The 14647-nt window shown below is 56.1% G+C and overlaps 1 protein-coding gene across 8 annotated transcripts in view; it reads right to left on the bottom strand.

Moving 5' to 3' along the window:
* Positions 1-14647, bottom strand: part of EEFSEC (eukaryotic elongation factor, selenocysteine-tRNA specific) — a 242584-nt gene that overhangs the window by 50489 nt on the left and 177448 nt on the right. For all 8 annotated transcript variants that reach the window (XM_089305607.1, XM_002713149.6, XM_089305613.1 and 5 more), the window contains one exon: positions 482-1138. In XM_089305607.1, coding sequence (XP_089161733.1) covers positions 482-1138 — 657 coding nt within the window. The remainder of the gene's footprint in view (positions 1-481; positions 1139-14647) is intronic.

The following is a 14647-nucleotide window of genomic DNA, read 5'->3' as shown; positions in this document are numbered from 1 at the left end:
AAGGTCAGTGGCTGGACCCTCCCATCCCCAGTGTCATTTCCTGTGCTTTCCCTCTTCTACCTCCACGAGTCCCTTTTCCTACCCTGCAAGGTAGGACAGACCTGGCCTGATCTGAACCAATGGACACTGCTCCCTTCTGGACACGGAAAGCCTGGGGTGGACACAGGAGGCCACTCAGTCTGATGAAGGCGCACTGCCCACTGAGGGCAGGAGAGCCAGGGCCCGGTTGAGTGAGGGGTGACAGGACTCAGGAGGCCAGTACTAATGCTGCTGTCTGACGTTGGCATGGAGGAGCCAGGTCTGCTTGGATCTACTGGGGTGACTTGCACCACATGAATGAGTGCAAGGCTGGGGCCCCGGCTGTGACTGGCTGGCCCACAGAACTTGGGCTCCTTCCTTGTCTAGATACCAGAGGCTGGGGCCCAAATGTCTCTGAGGGCACCAGGGAGGAAGGGGCAATGGCAGGGGGCAAGATGCTCACCCGCTCCACGAGGCCGTGCTTGTGCTTCAGCTTGAACACCTTGAGTGTGGGCAGGAAGCTCTCGGCGTAGTCCTTGGCCTCCAGCCCGTGCAGCAGGGTGCCGTGGAAGGCCAGCCGGCACGTGTTGGCGTGAATGTCCGTATCGAGCCTGGAGCCGATCACAAGGCACAGCCGGGGACAGGTGACGGGCTTCTCAAACTCCACGAGGGCCCACTGCTGCCGAGGGCAGCGGCCCTCAGTGGCCGGGCCCTCTTTCTTGTCAGCCTCCTCCCTGTCCGTCATGGGACCTGCTGAATCCTTGCAAAGGTACTGCTCCTGGAAGAGGTATTCCCGGGAGAAGTCGAAGGAGTCCAGCACAGGCTCGTTGTCAAAAGCATCAGGGGCAGGGCTGAAGAACATCAGGCGGCCCATGACTGTCTCGTGGCCCACTGTGATGTGGAACTTGGCCTTGGTCTGCAGAGCCCCCCGGAAATACGGGATCTTCTCCACAGAGATGATGGCTGCGTGGACAGTGTGCAGGGACTCAGGGGCACACACCAGCCCACGCTCCAGCAGCTTAGGGTCAAACTGCGTGACACAGATGCCCAGCCGGTCTCCCTGCATGGCTGAGGTCACGGGCATGTGGAACATCTGCATGGACTTCACCTTCTTCACCACCTGATTAAGAGCAAGAGAGAGAGTGCATGAGACCAACACACATCGAGGGGCGAGAAGGGGCCCCAGCCAGAGAAACCCCTGCCCTGGGCTCACTAACACCTGCTGTGCTCTGGCACAGACAGGACCAGCCAGGGCACGTTCTCCTGGACCAGGGGAGGCATCCCTCTGTGAACTGGGTGCCCAGAGCTGCCAGGCAAAGCTGGGGCAGGCCTCACTCTCTGAGTCTTTCTCCATTCCAAGACTGAGGGCAGGACTCACGGCAGCCGACTCCGGGGCCACCACAGTTCCTTCTACCCGAGGCTGCGTCTTTCCAGGTTACTCCCGTTTCATCAACCATCCCGGTACTTCCAGCTCTCTGGAAAGGCTTGGCCTCGGACTCTACCTGCCGTGGCCCAGTTCCTCAGCCTGCCATGCCATGCCCATCTGCCCTTCAAATCCCAGGCCAGGCACCATGGCTCTGGAAAGTTTGCCCAGATCCCGGGTGGGCAGGCTTGTCCCTGTCTCTGCGGTGACACTCCAGTCTCTGAGCTATCCCAGCCCGCTGCCTGTCACTATCTACCCTGTCCTCGTCTACCTACTGGGGGCCTTCTCCAGGGCAGGGCCTCTCTTTAGCCATCTGACATACAGTTCCTGAGTACCTACTGTGTGCCAGGCTTTATTCGGGGTTGTGGGGGAGCAATAGGGTAAGTTGTGTTTTCAAAGAGTTTGATATCTAGAAGCAACACCACAATTATATATACTGGGAAATTCTACATAATATTATGTCCTAATATTAACTCAAGTTATATATCCATATAAATGAAATTAACACACAGAACGCAAATACATAATCTAATAGAATGAGACAGTGCGCTCTTAAGTACTACCTACAGCACGTGCTACAGACACCACCTGTGGTGACTGGGGCGGGCAGTCAGGGAAGGCATCCCTGCAGAGGCGCCTGAGCGCAGACCCCAGCACAGAGGCAGAGCCAAGGCCTGCAGACAGAAGCAGCTTGGAGAGCCTGAGTAGGAGAAATAAACAAAGAGGCAGGAGGGCTTGCTGCAGGGGAGGGCAGGGAGCAAGGGCAGGGGAGCAAGGTCAGGGCTTGGCCCCATGCAGTGTTGTGCAGGGCCCGGAAGTCACCCCAGGAGCTGAGCTACGGGAGTAACCCGATCTTATCTCGGCTTCTGAAGGCTCACACGGACTCCTGCACGGGCGGATTTCTGCTTCCACAGTTTGTAAATCAGGAACAGACACGGACAGGTCCTACTAATGTTCACGACCTGGACAAACGTTCCTACTGTGATCACTGAGATGAGATGAGATCGTGCTCACGCTTTCCCTTTAATGAAACAGAAACGTACACGGCATTTCAGAAAGCTGCCGTCAGAAACTGCGAGCTGCAGAGGTTCTGACAGTGAGGGGCCGGCGTCCCCGTCCTCCCGGGACAGAGGGCAATGCTGTGCTCACAGCACACGAGCCCAGGACCCTTCCTGGAGAGCCCTCATGGCAAGTGTTTGTTTAAAGATCATTAACTACCTAACCAAGGGGTCAGCGGGCAGAGAAAGTGAGAAGGCCGGTGTCAAAAGCCACAGCCAAGATCAATCAAAAAGAAACATAAAACATCACTGAAACTGTCTGCAAGGCAATGGGAAAATAAGATGTCCAGGAATGTGACTGAGAGAAAGTGGAAACGATCAGCTTACACGAGGCACTGTCTACAAGCAGAGTCGGGCCCGAGTCGCCAGTCTGCCTCCCTAGCTGCCCGCAGCAGCCCAGGGAGCTGGCGTGTTGCCGCTACCCACCCCCAGCCGCCTCCCTCCTCCAGGGCAGCTCGGTACAATGCACGTCTAATGATGCATGTCGTTGTCACCAACTTCCATACAGGCTCCTATCTTCCACCTCATGACACTCACCCCCTCCAGTCACAGCTGCTGTGAGCTGTGAGACTGCCTCCTGGCTCGCCCCCTGCTGCCCCAGCAAGCGCTCTGCTGAAAAGCCCCCAGCTGAAATCCCACTCCCAGGCCAGGCCTTCAGCCCAGTGTAGAACTTTCTGTCCCACATGCTCACTAACCCATGAGGCCACCAGCAATGGACCCACACCCAGTGGCTCTGATCACCTCCTTCTGTGTCCTGGGGGCTTCTTCCTGGGATTCCTCCCATCTGGCAAATTCCGTTCATCCTTTACCTGCTGCTCGAGGAAGGACTTCCTGGGCCACTCCAGACAGCACTGGCCAGCCCACCTCTGCCTCCGTGTAGGAGGGTTTTAAACTGGAGCGTGAGAAGCAATCAAGAGCCCAGTACCCACTCGCTTACCACTCGTGCTGCCTGGCGCTCCTGGCACAGAGCTCCCCTGCCAGCCCAGGGGTAGGGAGCCACGACCTTGAACGCAGCATGCTGTGTTCTCTTTCTCGAGACACATACATGTGGATGACTGCAGGGGCCTACTCCATAGACAGTACACTTGCCTCATCAATGATTTACTCCACTATGTGAGTCTCTGAACCCAACAGAAGGAGCACACCACCAGTTCTGATACTAAAAATCCATGCACATGGGGCCTGCCCGAGCTCACCCACTGCTGGTGGTGTCCACACGGTGCACTGAGCACACCTCGAGCACCTAGCAGTGAGCACCCGGGAGTCTGCAGCTTTTGCTGAAAAATACTTTGATCAATTCCTTGTCTCAAGAGAGTCCTGCCTGGGCCCACGTGCCAGGAGCTCTGCAGGATGCAGGTTCCAGAGAAAAAACTACAGACTCAGAGGGGGAGTGAGCGCTCGGCTTTGCTAGCCGAATCAGTGAACTCTCACCAACAGCGTGTGAGACACCTAAGGGATGCATGTCTTCCCCGCCTTTCGGCATTAGCAGGTTCCTTAACTTCTGTCACTAGATTTGCGTCTCTCGCATGGGGAATCCAGAGGGCCCCTGCCTCCCACGGTACCCACACGCTTGGCACAGGGGCTGCTGAGGAACCCCGTGGAGGATGGGCCCAGTTAATGCCGGCCCACGGGAAGAGAATGACCGCATCAGATTCGGGAGAGAAAAGCCCCTCCTGGCAAAGCACCAAGGCGAGGTCCCAGACCTGGCGGGGCCTGAGCCACGTCTCCAGTTTATGACCCCGGCTGTGGCGGGGCGGCCGGCACGGCGGACGTCAGTCCGGCTTGATTCCAAGTGTGTTCTCTTTTCAGTGGGGCCTGTGTCCTCGGGGCTGAGAGCACCGAGGCTGCCTCGTGAGGGCACTGTGAAGAGCAGAAAGACAAATAACTGTGCAAATCGAGATTTTAAGGGCCTAGACAGGAAATTGTGAAGCAGATAGAGAAGGGCACAGGGTACATGCAGGCGGCGATGCCGCACAGCCACACTCCACGAGGGCCGCTTGGAGAAGAGAACAGCAGAAACACAGAGAAGCGGATCATCCTGCCCACCTAAGAACCAGCAGACAGGCTTTCTCTGTGGCCATTCATTTTCTTTTTCTTTTTTTGTTTTGACAGGCAGAGTGGACAGTGAGAGAGAGACAGAGAGAAAGGTCTTCCTTTGCCATTGGTTCACCCGCCAATGGCCGCTGTGGCCGGCGCACTGCGCTGATCCGAAGCCAGGAGCCAGGTGCTTCTCCTGGTCTCCCCTGCGGGTGCAGGGTCCAAGGACTTGGGCCATCCTCCACTGCACTCCCAGGCCACAGCAGAGAGCTGGCCTGGAAGAGGAGCAACCGGGACAGAATCCAGCGCCCCAACCGGGACTAGAACCCGGGGTGCCAGCGCCGAAGGCAGAGGATTAGCCTATTGAGCCGTGGCGCTGGCTGGCCATTCATTTTCTAGGCAATTCTGAGAGGCCTCTATCCACCTCTTCAACAACTCGCCTCAACAGTTTCTCCCAGCCACACAGACAGGCTGAGCCCGTGCACCTGCAGCTGCTCAGAATGAACTCATCAACCTTCTGTCATGCGTTAGGTCCAGCCCTGGAATGACATGGGGACATGCAGATTTTTTTTTTTTTTTTTTACTTGACAGGTAGAGTTATAGACAGTGAGAAAGAGAGACAGAGAGAAAGGTCTTCCTTCCACTGGTTCACTCACCAAATGGCCACTACGGCCAGCACTGTGCCGATCTGAAGCCAGGAGCCAGGCGCTTCCCCTGGTCTCCCATGCGGGTACAGGGGCCCGAGCACTTGGGCCATCCTCCACTGCCTTCCTGGGCCACAGGAGAGAGCTGGACTAGAAGAGGAGCAACCGGAACTAGAACCCGGAGCCCACGTGGGATGCTGGCGCCACAGGCGGAGGATTAACCAAGTGAGCCACGGCACTGGCCCCCAAATTGAAAAGTCTTATTCCTGTCACTTAGTGCAAAGCCAGATACTATGAACTCATCAAGTAGGAAACAGAGAATTACTATGAGGGGAAGACGGGGTGCTATGACTGAATGGCTAGGGCACCCAATTCATGCTGGGTGGTCAGGAAGGACTTCCCTGAGGATGTGGCATTGGATCTGAGACTGCGGGGTGAGGAGAAAGCACCACAGGTTCCAGGCAGAGGGGAGAGCCGAGCCCAAGGCCCTAAGTGGGGCCAGAACCAGGGCCTGGCTGGGATGGGGCAGAGAGGGGAAGGTGTGATGTCGGCTGCACACCCAGGCCAGCCGCCTTCACCATAGCAAGGGGCTGAGCAGAGCCAACGCCTCCCCAGCTAGCATTTTTATAAGAAAACTTGGGCTGTGGTATGGATAGAGGGAAACTGGAGGGGCGGCGCCCGTATCCCACACCTGAGTGCTTGCTCCAGCCTCAGCTCCTCCTCTTCTGATCCAGCTGCCTGCTAATGTGCCTGGGAAGCAGGAGGTGACGGCTCGGTCTTAAGACAGCAACACTGGGTTTCCAGATGCTTGGGTGGAGGGCCTGGGCTCCTCCAAGCTCTGCCGTCGTCATATCCCAGGCCCCAGGAGACCTACTCAGCTTCACCATCCAAACAGGCCAGGGTCTGACCCTTCCTGTTTCTCCCTCCCCTGCAGGCTTTCTCCAGAGAGCACTGACACAGACAACATACCACTGTTCCTCCAGTGCCTGCAAAGCCTCCCACTTCACCTTATAAAAGCAAAGTCCTCACCAGGACTCACAGGCACGATTGCTCCCATTTTATTAGTTGTAACTGGCCCCTGCCACTCGAGTCCTGCAGGTAACCTCCTGCCACCTGGCCCCCAACATGCCCTACCTCAGGGCCTTTGCACTGGCCTGGTCCTCCCAGGGGGAGGATCTTCCCTCAGATGCCCGCAGGTCTCTGCTCCATGTCACCTCACCAGGGGCCGTCCCCATCCCCAATAAAGGAGCACTGCATGTCCCCCTCTCCACCTTGTCGCCCTGGTCTCACCTGCTCCTCTCAGCACTCGCCACTCCTGCCTGTCTCTCCTGAACGGGAATGCAACCTCTCTGTGAGGACGGGGCTTTGCTTACTTCTACCTCCAGTGCCCAGCACAAGCCTGGTGTACAAGAGCCCTCAACAACATCTGTGCAGTAAGCGGAAGGATCCATGAGTGATCCATGCTGTCCGTCTCCTCAGGGAGGTCCAGCCTGGGCCTGGAGACACCGATGTAGCGCAGAGCTGGGGCCAGTGGGCAAGGGTGCCCTTGGGTCCCCTGGCGGGGTGAGTAGTGAGGCGGCACTGCCAGGTGCTGAGTGGAGCCCGCAGGGAGGCCCCTTCCTGGAGCTGGGCTTGCCTCCTGGCCTCCCCACTGCTCCAGCACCAGGCGCTGCTGGGGAACGGAGGGGGAAGGAATACATCAAGCAAGCAAACACTTTTTAAAGCTCAAGTTCATGCTTGCTAAGCAGTTTGGTCCTTTCTGCCTAACAAAGAAGCTTTACCATCATCTGGGTCAGTTATTCTTCATAAAAACCCTACGAGGCGGGTCAATATTTTTACATTCAATTTTATGGATGAAGAAACAGAGGTTTTTGATGTCTCCAAGGTCACAAAGCAAACAGGCTGAGACTTGGGACAATAAATGCTGGGACTGCCAGGCAGGCCTGACTTTCCACAGCCTTGTCCCCGGCCAGCTGAGCACAAACCATGCCCTAGGCTGGCTGCAGCTGGGTACAGGCCACCTGCTCTGCCCGGCCCCAGGAGCTCGCGTGGTCCAGGCACTGTCTACAAATCACCACAGGTCCCGGGCATCTGACAATGTGGTGCTCACAGCACGAGCCCAGCAAGAGGGCTCTAGAGGACTCCACAGTACCCCGGTGACTTCTCACGCTAATGCTGGGGACCAAGTGTAACGAGCCCCCTTTCTCAGGTGAGGAGCTGAAGCCCAGGAAAGCTGGGCTGGCCTCGAGACTCCAGTGCGGCAGAGGCCAGATGAGCTGGGGACTGTCTCCCTCTAAAGCCCAGGCCCCCGGGCTGCCCCGACATAGCACAGAAACCACCTCCTGCTGGCCACGCACATGGACAGTTTTACACCTGACTTCCCGCTGTGCGGCTCCCTCCCAGCACTGCTGCATTCTGGTTTTGGGTAGTACAGATGTCCGGTTTGCTGATGAGACAGTGAGTGAACACTGCCCTCTGATTACTCCTAGGCCTGCCACACTCAGACACCCCTGGTCTTTCAAGTGACTGCCATGGTCTCCTGGCGCTCTGAGGACTCTGTGTGATGCTCTGTCCACAGCAATGGGGTGTCTCTTCGATGTGTGATTTATTTTTTGAAAAGACCGATCTATTTTTTGAAAGGCATTGTTACAGAGAGAGGCAGGGAGACAGAGATCTTTCATCTGTGGGTTCACTCTCCAAACGGTCACAATGGCCAGGGCTGGTCCAGGCTGAAGTGGAGCCTGGAATTCCACCCGGGTCTCCCGTATGGGTGGCAGGGTCCCAAGCACTTTGGCCAGCACCTGCTGCCCTTCCAGGCACACCAGACAGGTGGACCCGAAGTGGAGTCGCCAGGACTTGAACCAGTGCTCACATGGGATGCTGGCATTGTGGGTGGCGGCATAACCCACTGTACCACAACGCCAGCCCCAATGTGTGCTTTCTGAGGCTACTGACAACCTCCAGCGGGAGTGGCCTGAAAGGAGAAACACCTTGCATTCCGCTCCGCTCTCCACGGTCCCTCGCGATTGTGAACTGGTTGGCACCCAACTAATGTTCACATCGATGGTGTTATTTTACTGTGGGGGCAGTAGAGAAGGTCAAGGAAAGAGAAACCCAGCACTCCTTGGGTGCCTGCGACGGGGGAAGTGCCACACAGCTGACTGCATCCCACCCTCAGCACAGCCTTTAAGGAGCCCAGTGAGGATCCACTGCACACACAAGGAGAGCGAGGCCCCATGAGAGAAGACATGTATCCACGGCATTCGGACCCGATGCCACTAGGCACAGACTCCTTTACTCCAGCATGGAAGTCCATGGTGAAACACAGTGAACACATGGATTGCATCGATGTGCAGCAAGTTCAGGGTCAGCCTTCCCTCTGTTGGATGCGAAATGGACAGCCCAGCTCCATCATGACCAACTGTCAAGGACAGCAGCAGTGGTCAGGGCCTGCTCAACAAATGCTGGACCGCAGAAGGCAGTGGCCTTGTGCTCAGCAGGCTTCCTAATGGTGGCACCGGCTGCCATGAGACTGCACTGCCATGATCCAGTTTTGTTCCACTGATGAAGCTAGAAGCTCCTGGCTGTGCCAAAGGCCAGGGTGGGGACCTTGCAACTTCATCATTACTTAATAAAATGTAAATCGGAGAGGAAAAGAAACACACGACGTTTGACACTAATAAGCTTACAGCAGGATCAGTTACTTCAATTCAAAGAGGTTCAGACTGGAAGGGAAAAAATGAAATAAGCTTTTAAAGCTCAGTCTAGGTTTGGCTCCATCAGACCTAACCAATTTTGTTTAATGAGGTTTCAATTTGGCCGCTCTTACTTCTCCCTCTTTGAGTGAGGCCGCGTACAGATAAGACATTTCCCCCGCCTAATGCATTTAATCGCATCTCATCCACAGAAAGTCAGGCCCAGGGCTCTGCACCAGGAGATACATGTGGGCCCAGGGCTGCCAGTGCCTCCCTGCTGGGTCAGGCCTGCAGGAGGGAAGTGCACATCAGCCTTGGGGACTCAATGCCACCTGCTTTCAGAGAAATGAAAACCATCCAGAAAGGTACACAGAATCCAATCAAATAATAACCACCTGTGCCCCATCGCCGGGAACTGATGCAGATTTCGTCACACGTACTTCAAGTCTTGACATGGCACTGAAGACCCCAAACCCTATGCCCCGCGCTTGACCCCCTGGAGCCCTTTCTTCAGGGGTCCTTCTCGTGTCCTGCTGTTTCATCACGTTACACCCACGGGTGGATCCCCAGACGGTATACATATTTGCTGGCATACACTATGGTGCCACGGTCATGTTTAATTCCATACCTGCCTCCTTCCTTCCATGTTGTACTTCTCACATCTATTCATGTGGGGATGTATATGAGGATTTAGATGGACATAGACACATACACCTGCTTGTGAAACTAGGTTATCTATTTTTAGCTATCTATAGTAATTCTTGATATGAAAACTCCATCTGTCACTCACCCATGTCCTTATTGATGGGCTTAACTGCTGCCTGCCACTGTAGACAACGTGGCAGTGACTGCCTGTACATAGCACCTCACAGAACACAGTGCAGGTGTGGGATGGGAGATGGAGTGCTGGGGCCATGGCTTTCCCACTGTGGCAGCCTGAGGGATATGGCGTAGCAGCCCGTTGTTGCTGCCTTAACCTGTGTCCTGATTACCGGGGACAAGGCCTCTTGGGAGGGCTCTCTGGAGCCCCTGTGGTCCCCGGTCTGTTGCATCCCAGTTCCTGCGGTGACAAGGCGTATACACCTCACCTACTGTGGGAGCCTGGTGCTCGGTGGACACATTCCTGAGCTGCACACAGGTCTTGTGGGAGGGAAAGGGCAGGGATGTAGTGGGGGAGGTCTGGGCAGCCCTCCGTCACCTGGCTCTCCTCCTGGACCCAGCTAACCCAGGGCACTATGCCTGGGAACAGGTTCCTGGTAGCCCTGGAGACTCCGACCCCGCAACTGCCCTGGTGCCTCTTCTCCTTGGCACTCCCTGGAGTGGGGAGCCATGTGGACTGCCCAGGAGGGGTCTGTCCTGTGACCAGTTCCAACAGGCCTCAGACAAAAGGCCATCTGTCTGGTGGAGAGAGCCAGGGACCCCAATCCTCAGGAACCCCCTCAGAGACATAAGATCGGCGATGGGGAGGAGCTCTGTCTGTCTGTCCCTTTGCCCCCTGCCTCCCGCCTCCCACCTCCCACTTGACAAGGTGAGCAAAGGCTCCCAGCCAGTCAGTGCTTGGACACAGCACAGCTGTCATTACCCCAGGGCTCCCCGCAAACTCCACTTCCTGCCTGGCTCTATCCCCCTTACTCCCGTAACCCAGCTAAATCCTGCTTGCTCTCGGATCTCCGGGGTCCCGAGAGCACTCAGCAGTATTCATCCCAGGGCTCTTAAGCTTTCCAGTATGTGTCTGTGTGTTCAGTTGCCTCCTGGGGTCTCCCACAGTGGGGAAGCCCCGGGAGCAGGCTGCGTGGATTCTGCTCACCACTGAGGCCCAGCACAGTGCCCAGCACATGTTAGGCACTCGGGCTGGGTTCCTACAGTCTTTTGGTGAAGGCCTCTGTCCCTCCTTGCTGACCTCATGAACAGACCCCCAGAGACTGGAGACCCGTAAAAGTGACAGAGCCTGCCAGGAAGCTTTATGCCCCCTCCCAACCACCCGGCAGGCATTTGTCATCCCATAAAACTGTAACTTGAATTACGCCAATGCTGGATTCTTCTGGTCTCCATACATGGGGCTTTCATTGTTTTTAACGATGGCTCTGGGCCTTCTGCAGGGTAGGGACTCCTTGGGAGGCAAGCCAAGGGAGCCGGCATGTCCTCAGAGCTGGGCCCAGAAAAGCTGTCCCAGTGGAGCAGTAAACATGGCCATGCCTGCAGGTAGTGGGCCTCAGCAAGGGACCCAGGAGAGTCTAAAACCCAAGGGGATGGGGCCTGGTGGGGACAAAGATCCCCACTCTTCTGGGGCTACCCTAACCTGAGACAGGCCTGTCACCCTCCTGCACAAAGCTCCTTCCCCCTTGCCGCAGGCCCTCAGTGCAGGCTTCTCAGTGGGCACTTGAGACCTTTTGCCATCTGGTCAGCTCCAAAGCACTCGCATCACTGCCCCTAGCACCCACACTCCGCCAAGTGAAACCCACTGGTGTCTGGGCCCTGTGCCCTGACACAGCCAGGCCTGTTATCCTCACTCCACACATCTTCCTCATCTTTTAAGCCTTACTCTAGCTGGAGGAAGCCACGCTGCCTGCCCCCTGGCCACTCACATTTCCTGCCACTCAACCTTCGGCTCCAGCATGGATGCACGCTGTGGAGCCCTCCCTCCAGCCCCAGCCTCCCTCTGTAGACAGGGGCAGAGGCTGGTGAGGGTGGGGAGCTCCCTTTTGTCTCTGCAAGGAGGAAGCGCCCATTAATGTCCTACAGATTCAGCTTTGGGCCCCCCACATCCAGTCCAGCAGGACAGGGCCAGTCCCCTCTGCACTCACACCCTACAGCTGTCAGCAAACTGCAGCTGCGGCACCTGGGCCCCAGCAAAGCTGCACAAGGCAGAGACGGGAGCCCCCAGTGGTTTCCGGCAGCCACACCCACACTTCCCTCTGCCTCTGTGGGTCCTGGAGAGGCAGTGGTAAAGGGCATGGGGGCTCACGCTCCTAAGAACAAGCAGGAGGAGGAGGACGAGAACGTGGTGAGCATGGCGGTGAGAGAAGAAACGCGGGCTGGAGACGAGCTCCCAGGATGGGTCAGAATGGGCCCCCAAGGAGGGGCCGCTGCTTGGGGCTTCTAAGACACACAGTCACCGGCTCAGTGCCAAATCCCAGGGATAGGGCTCCCAGGGAAGGAGATTCACAGGTTGAGGGTGCAGTTTCAAATTCAGCAGTTCCTTGAGGTGGATCAGAGAGAGACAGTACCATCTCCACGGCTGACCCCTGTGAGACTGGGGGTGGAGGCGCTACCTTCCCGGCAAAGAGCGGTGGCCACGATGGGCTGATGGACACCCAGCCTTGGTGGGCCAGCTTCACCCCCACAGGCAGCTCCCCATGTGACGCCAACGTGGTCCTGAACTCGTCTGCAGTTAGACGGATGGGAAGCAAGGGCATCGTGAGAACCGACTCTCCCCACAGACTCATTCTCTTACACTCAGAATTCCTACTTAGTACCACCATGCCTGGCAGCCAAAAACGGAAACGTCTCACGACACCCTGCTGCTCCTCGTACAGCCTGCTGGAGCGGCACACGGCCCAGGGTGCAACAGGCTACCTGACCGTCACCCCTCCTCACCCCCACTGCTGCTGGCACCTTGTGCCTCTGCATCCTGCCATCTGGACAGCATGGTGGCTTGAAGCTCAGGCTCCTTCCCTGCCACAGGACGGCTCTCAGCCATGGCAATGACCAGCCTTGCTCCCACTCCTGTGAGCCCCACTGGTCTACGTGCTGAATGCAGAAGACTTGGGCCAGACCCACTGGGGTTAGAATAGTGGCTCCAGCTCTGAGCTTTGGCGAGTTCCAGAACTTTCCCAAGCCTCAGTGTCCTCACTGGGAGAATGGGAACCCTAGGACCCAGTCACAGGAATTCTGTGAAGATTTAGGGAGGCAGCATGTCCTAGCGTCTCACTGAACCTTGTGAATGGCAGGTCCCCAGTAAACCTGGTAGCTCTTGGTCAGTCCCCACTTGGGGTCTAAACCTCAGCCTTTGGTGCCCAGCCCAGCAGCCAGATAGAAGGGGCAGCCAGCCCCAGGCCAGGTGCAAGAGACTGGAAGATTCCGAAATGTCTGTTACTGACTAGATCAACAGTAAACCCACAGAGGAGCCCAGTGGCACGTGTGGGTTCCTCACTGCACTCACCAAGGCCAAAGACAAAACCCCATTCCTCGCCCCTCCACACACACTTGACCTTCAACCCCCACCTCAAGGTCACACTGGTCCAGCTTTTCCAGAAAGCTCTCATCATTTCCACACCCTATGCCCGGAATCCCACATCTAGGAAACGCTCCAAGAGGCAAGCACAGGTCACAGCCGTGCTCGCCTGGCTGTTACCTATGACAGCCAAGAAATGAGACAAGCTCACTGCCCAGCAGCAGAGGGATGGCCAAGTAGAATGGTGGGCGAGGAGTCATGTGGTAAAATACGTGAAGCTATTGCATCTGCAAGGAAAATTCTTTCCCTGCTATAGTGAACAAGTTCAAGGTATAAAAGTGTATTTAAAATAAAACCCTACTACATATAGTAGCACCTACAGGTGATGGGCTTCTTGGTGAGTTTTGTTTGAAGATTTATTCATTTACTTGAAAGGCAGAAGGAATCTATGTGCTGGTTCACTCCCCAAATGGCCATAACGGCTGCCCAGGCCTAGGCCAAAGCCAGAAGCTAGGATCTCCATCTTCCACTGCCTTCTCAAGTGCATTAACAGGAAGCTGCCTCAGGAGTGGAACAGCCAGAGCTCGAACTGCTGCTCAGATAGGGATACTGGTGTCGCAAGCGGCAGCTTAACCCACTGAGCCAGAATATCAGCCCCCTCTTGCTGAGTTTTGTCTTTCCAGTTTCTTTATAGTTCATGAAAATTTCTAAGCTAATCATGTATTTTGTTTTCAAATATGGGAGAAAGGTTAAAAAAAAAAAACACTCTGGGGCCGACGTTGTGGTGTAGTGGGCAATGCTACTGCCTGCGATGCTGGCATTCTATATGGGTGCTGATTTGAGTCCCGGCTGCTACACTTCTGATCCAGTTCCCTACTATTGCACCTAGGAAAACAGTGGAAGATGTTCCAAGTACCTGGGCCCCTGTATCCATGTGGTGGACCAAGAAGAAGCTCCTGGCTCCTGGACTCGGCCTGGGCTCAGCCCTGGTCATTGTGGCCATTTGGGGAGTGAGTCAGCTGATGGAAGACCTCTCCCTCTGTCTCTTTTTCTGCCTTTAAAATTTTTTTAAAAATATTAAAAGAATAAAAAAATTCTAAATTAAAAGAAAAAGACTACCCCAATCAGGCTGCAGCAGTGCACGGTCCCTGTCCCTTAAGGATCCTTCTCCAGTCTCTGCCCTTTCCAGGGAGCCTGTTGTGGGCCAGGCACTCCTGTCAGCTGCCCAGGGGGCAGTACCCTCCCCACCACTGCACAGATGAGGACATTAGTCGCGACCTGGAGCAAGGCCACTGAGCTGGTGGATGGTGACACTCAGACTCAAGGCTGACCAGGCCAGCTGTGAAGTCAGAGCTGAGTCACGAAAGTGCTGGCTGTGGCCGAGGCGCAGGGACGCAGCTTGAAGTCTACAGCGCAGTGAGGAGGCTGGCACCACACTGCTTGGATGTCATCCGCAGGGCTGGAAATTTCTGGCCCAGAAGAGCGAAAAGGGGTAGGCCTTTCTGTTCTGTCCTCCCAGGACCGAAAGGCCAATGGGTCTGCAGAGATTGAGGAGGAGGCCCAGTGCAGGGCTGCAGAATCCTGTCTCTGGGCAGAGA

The sequence above is a fragment of the Oryctolagus cuniculus genome, chromosome 10 (assembly GCF_051225735.1).
Source record: "Oryctolagus cuniculus isolate XC-2025 breed Fujian yellow rabbit chromosome 10, ASM5122573v1, whole genome shotgun sequence".
Classification (NCBI taxonomy): Eukaryota; Metazoa; Chordata; class Mammalia; order Lagomorpha; family Leporidae; genus Oryctolagus; species Oryctolagus cuniculus.
This window is presented reverse-complemented; position numbering and strand designations above follow the sequence as displayed.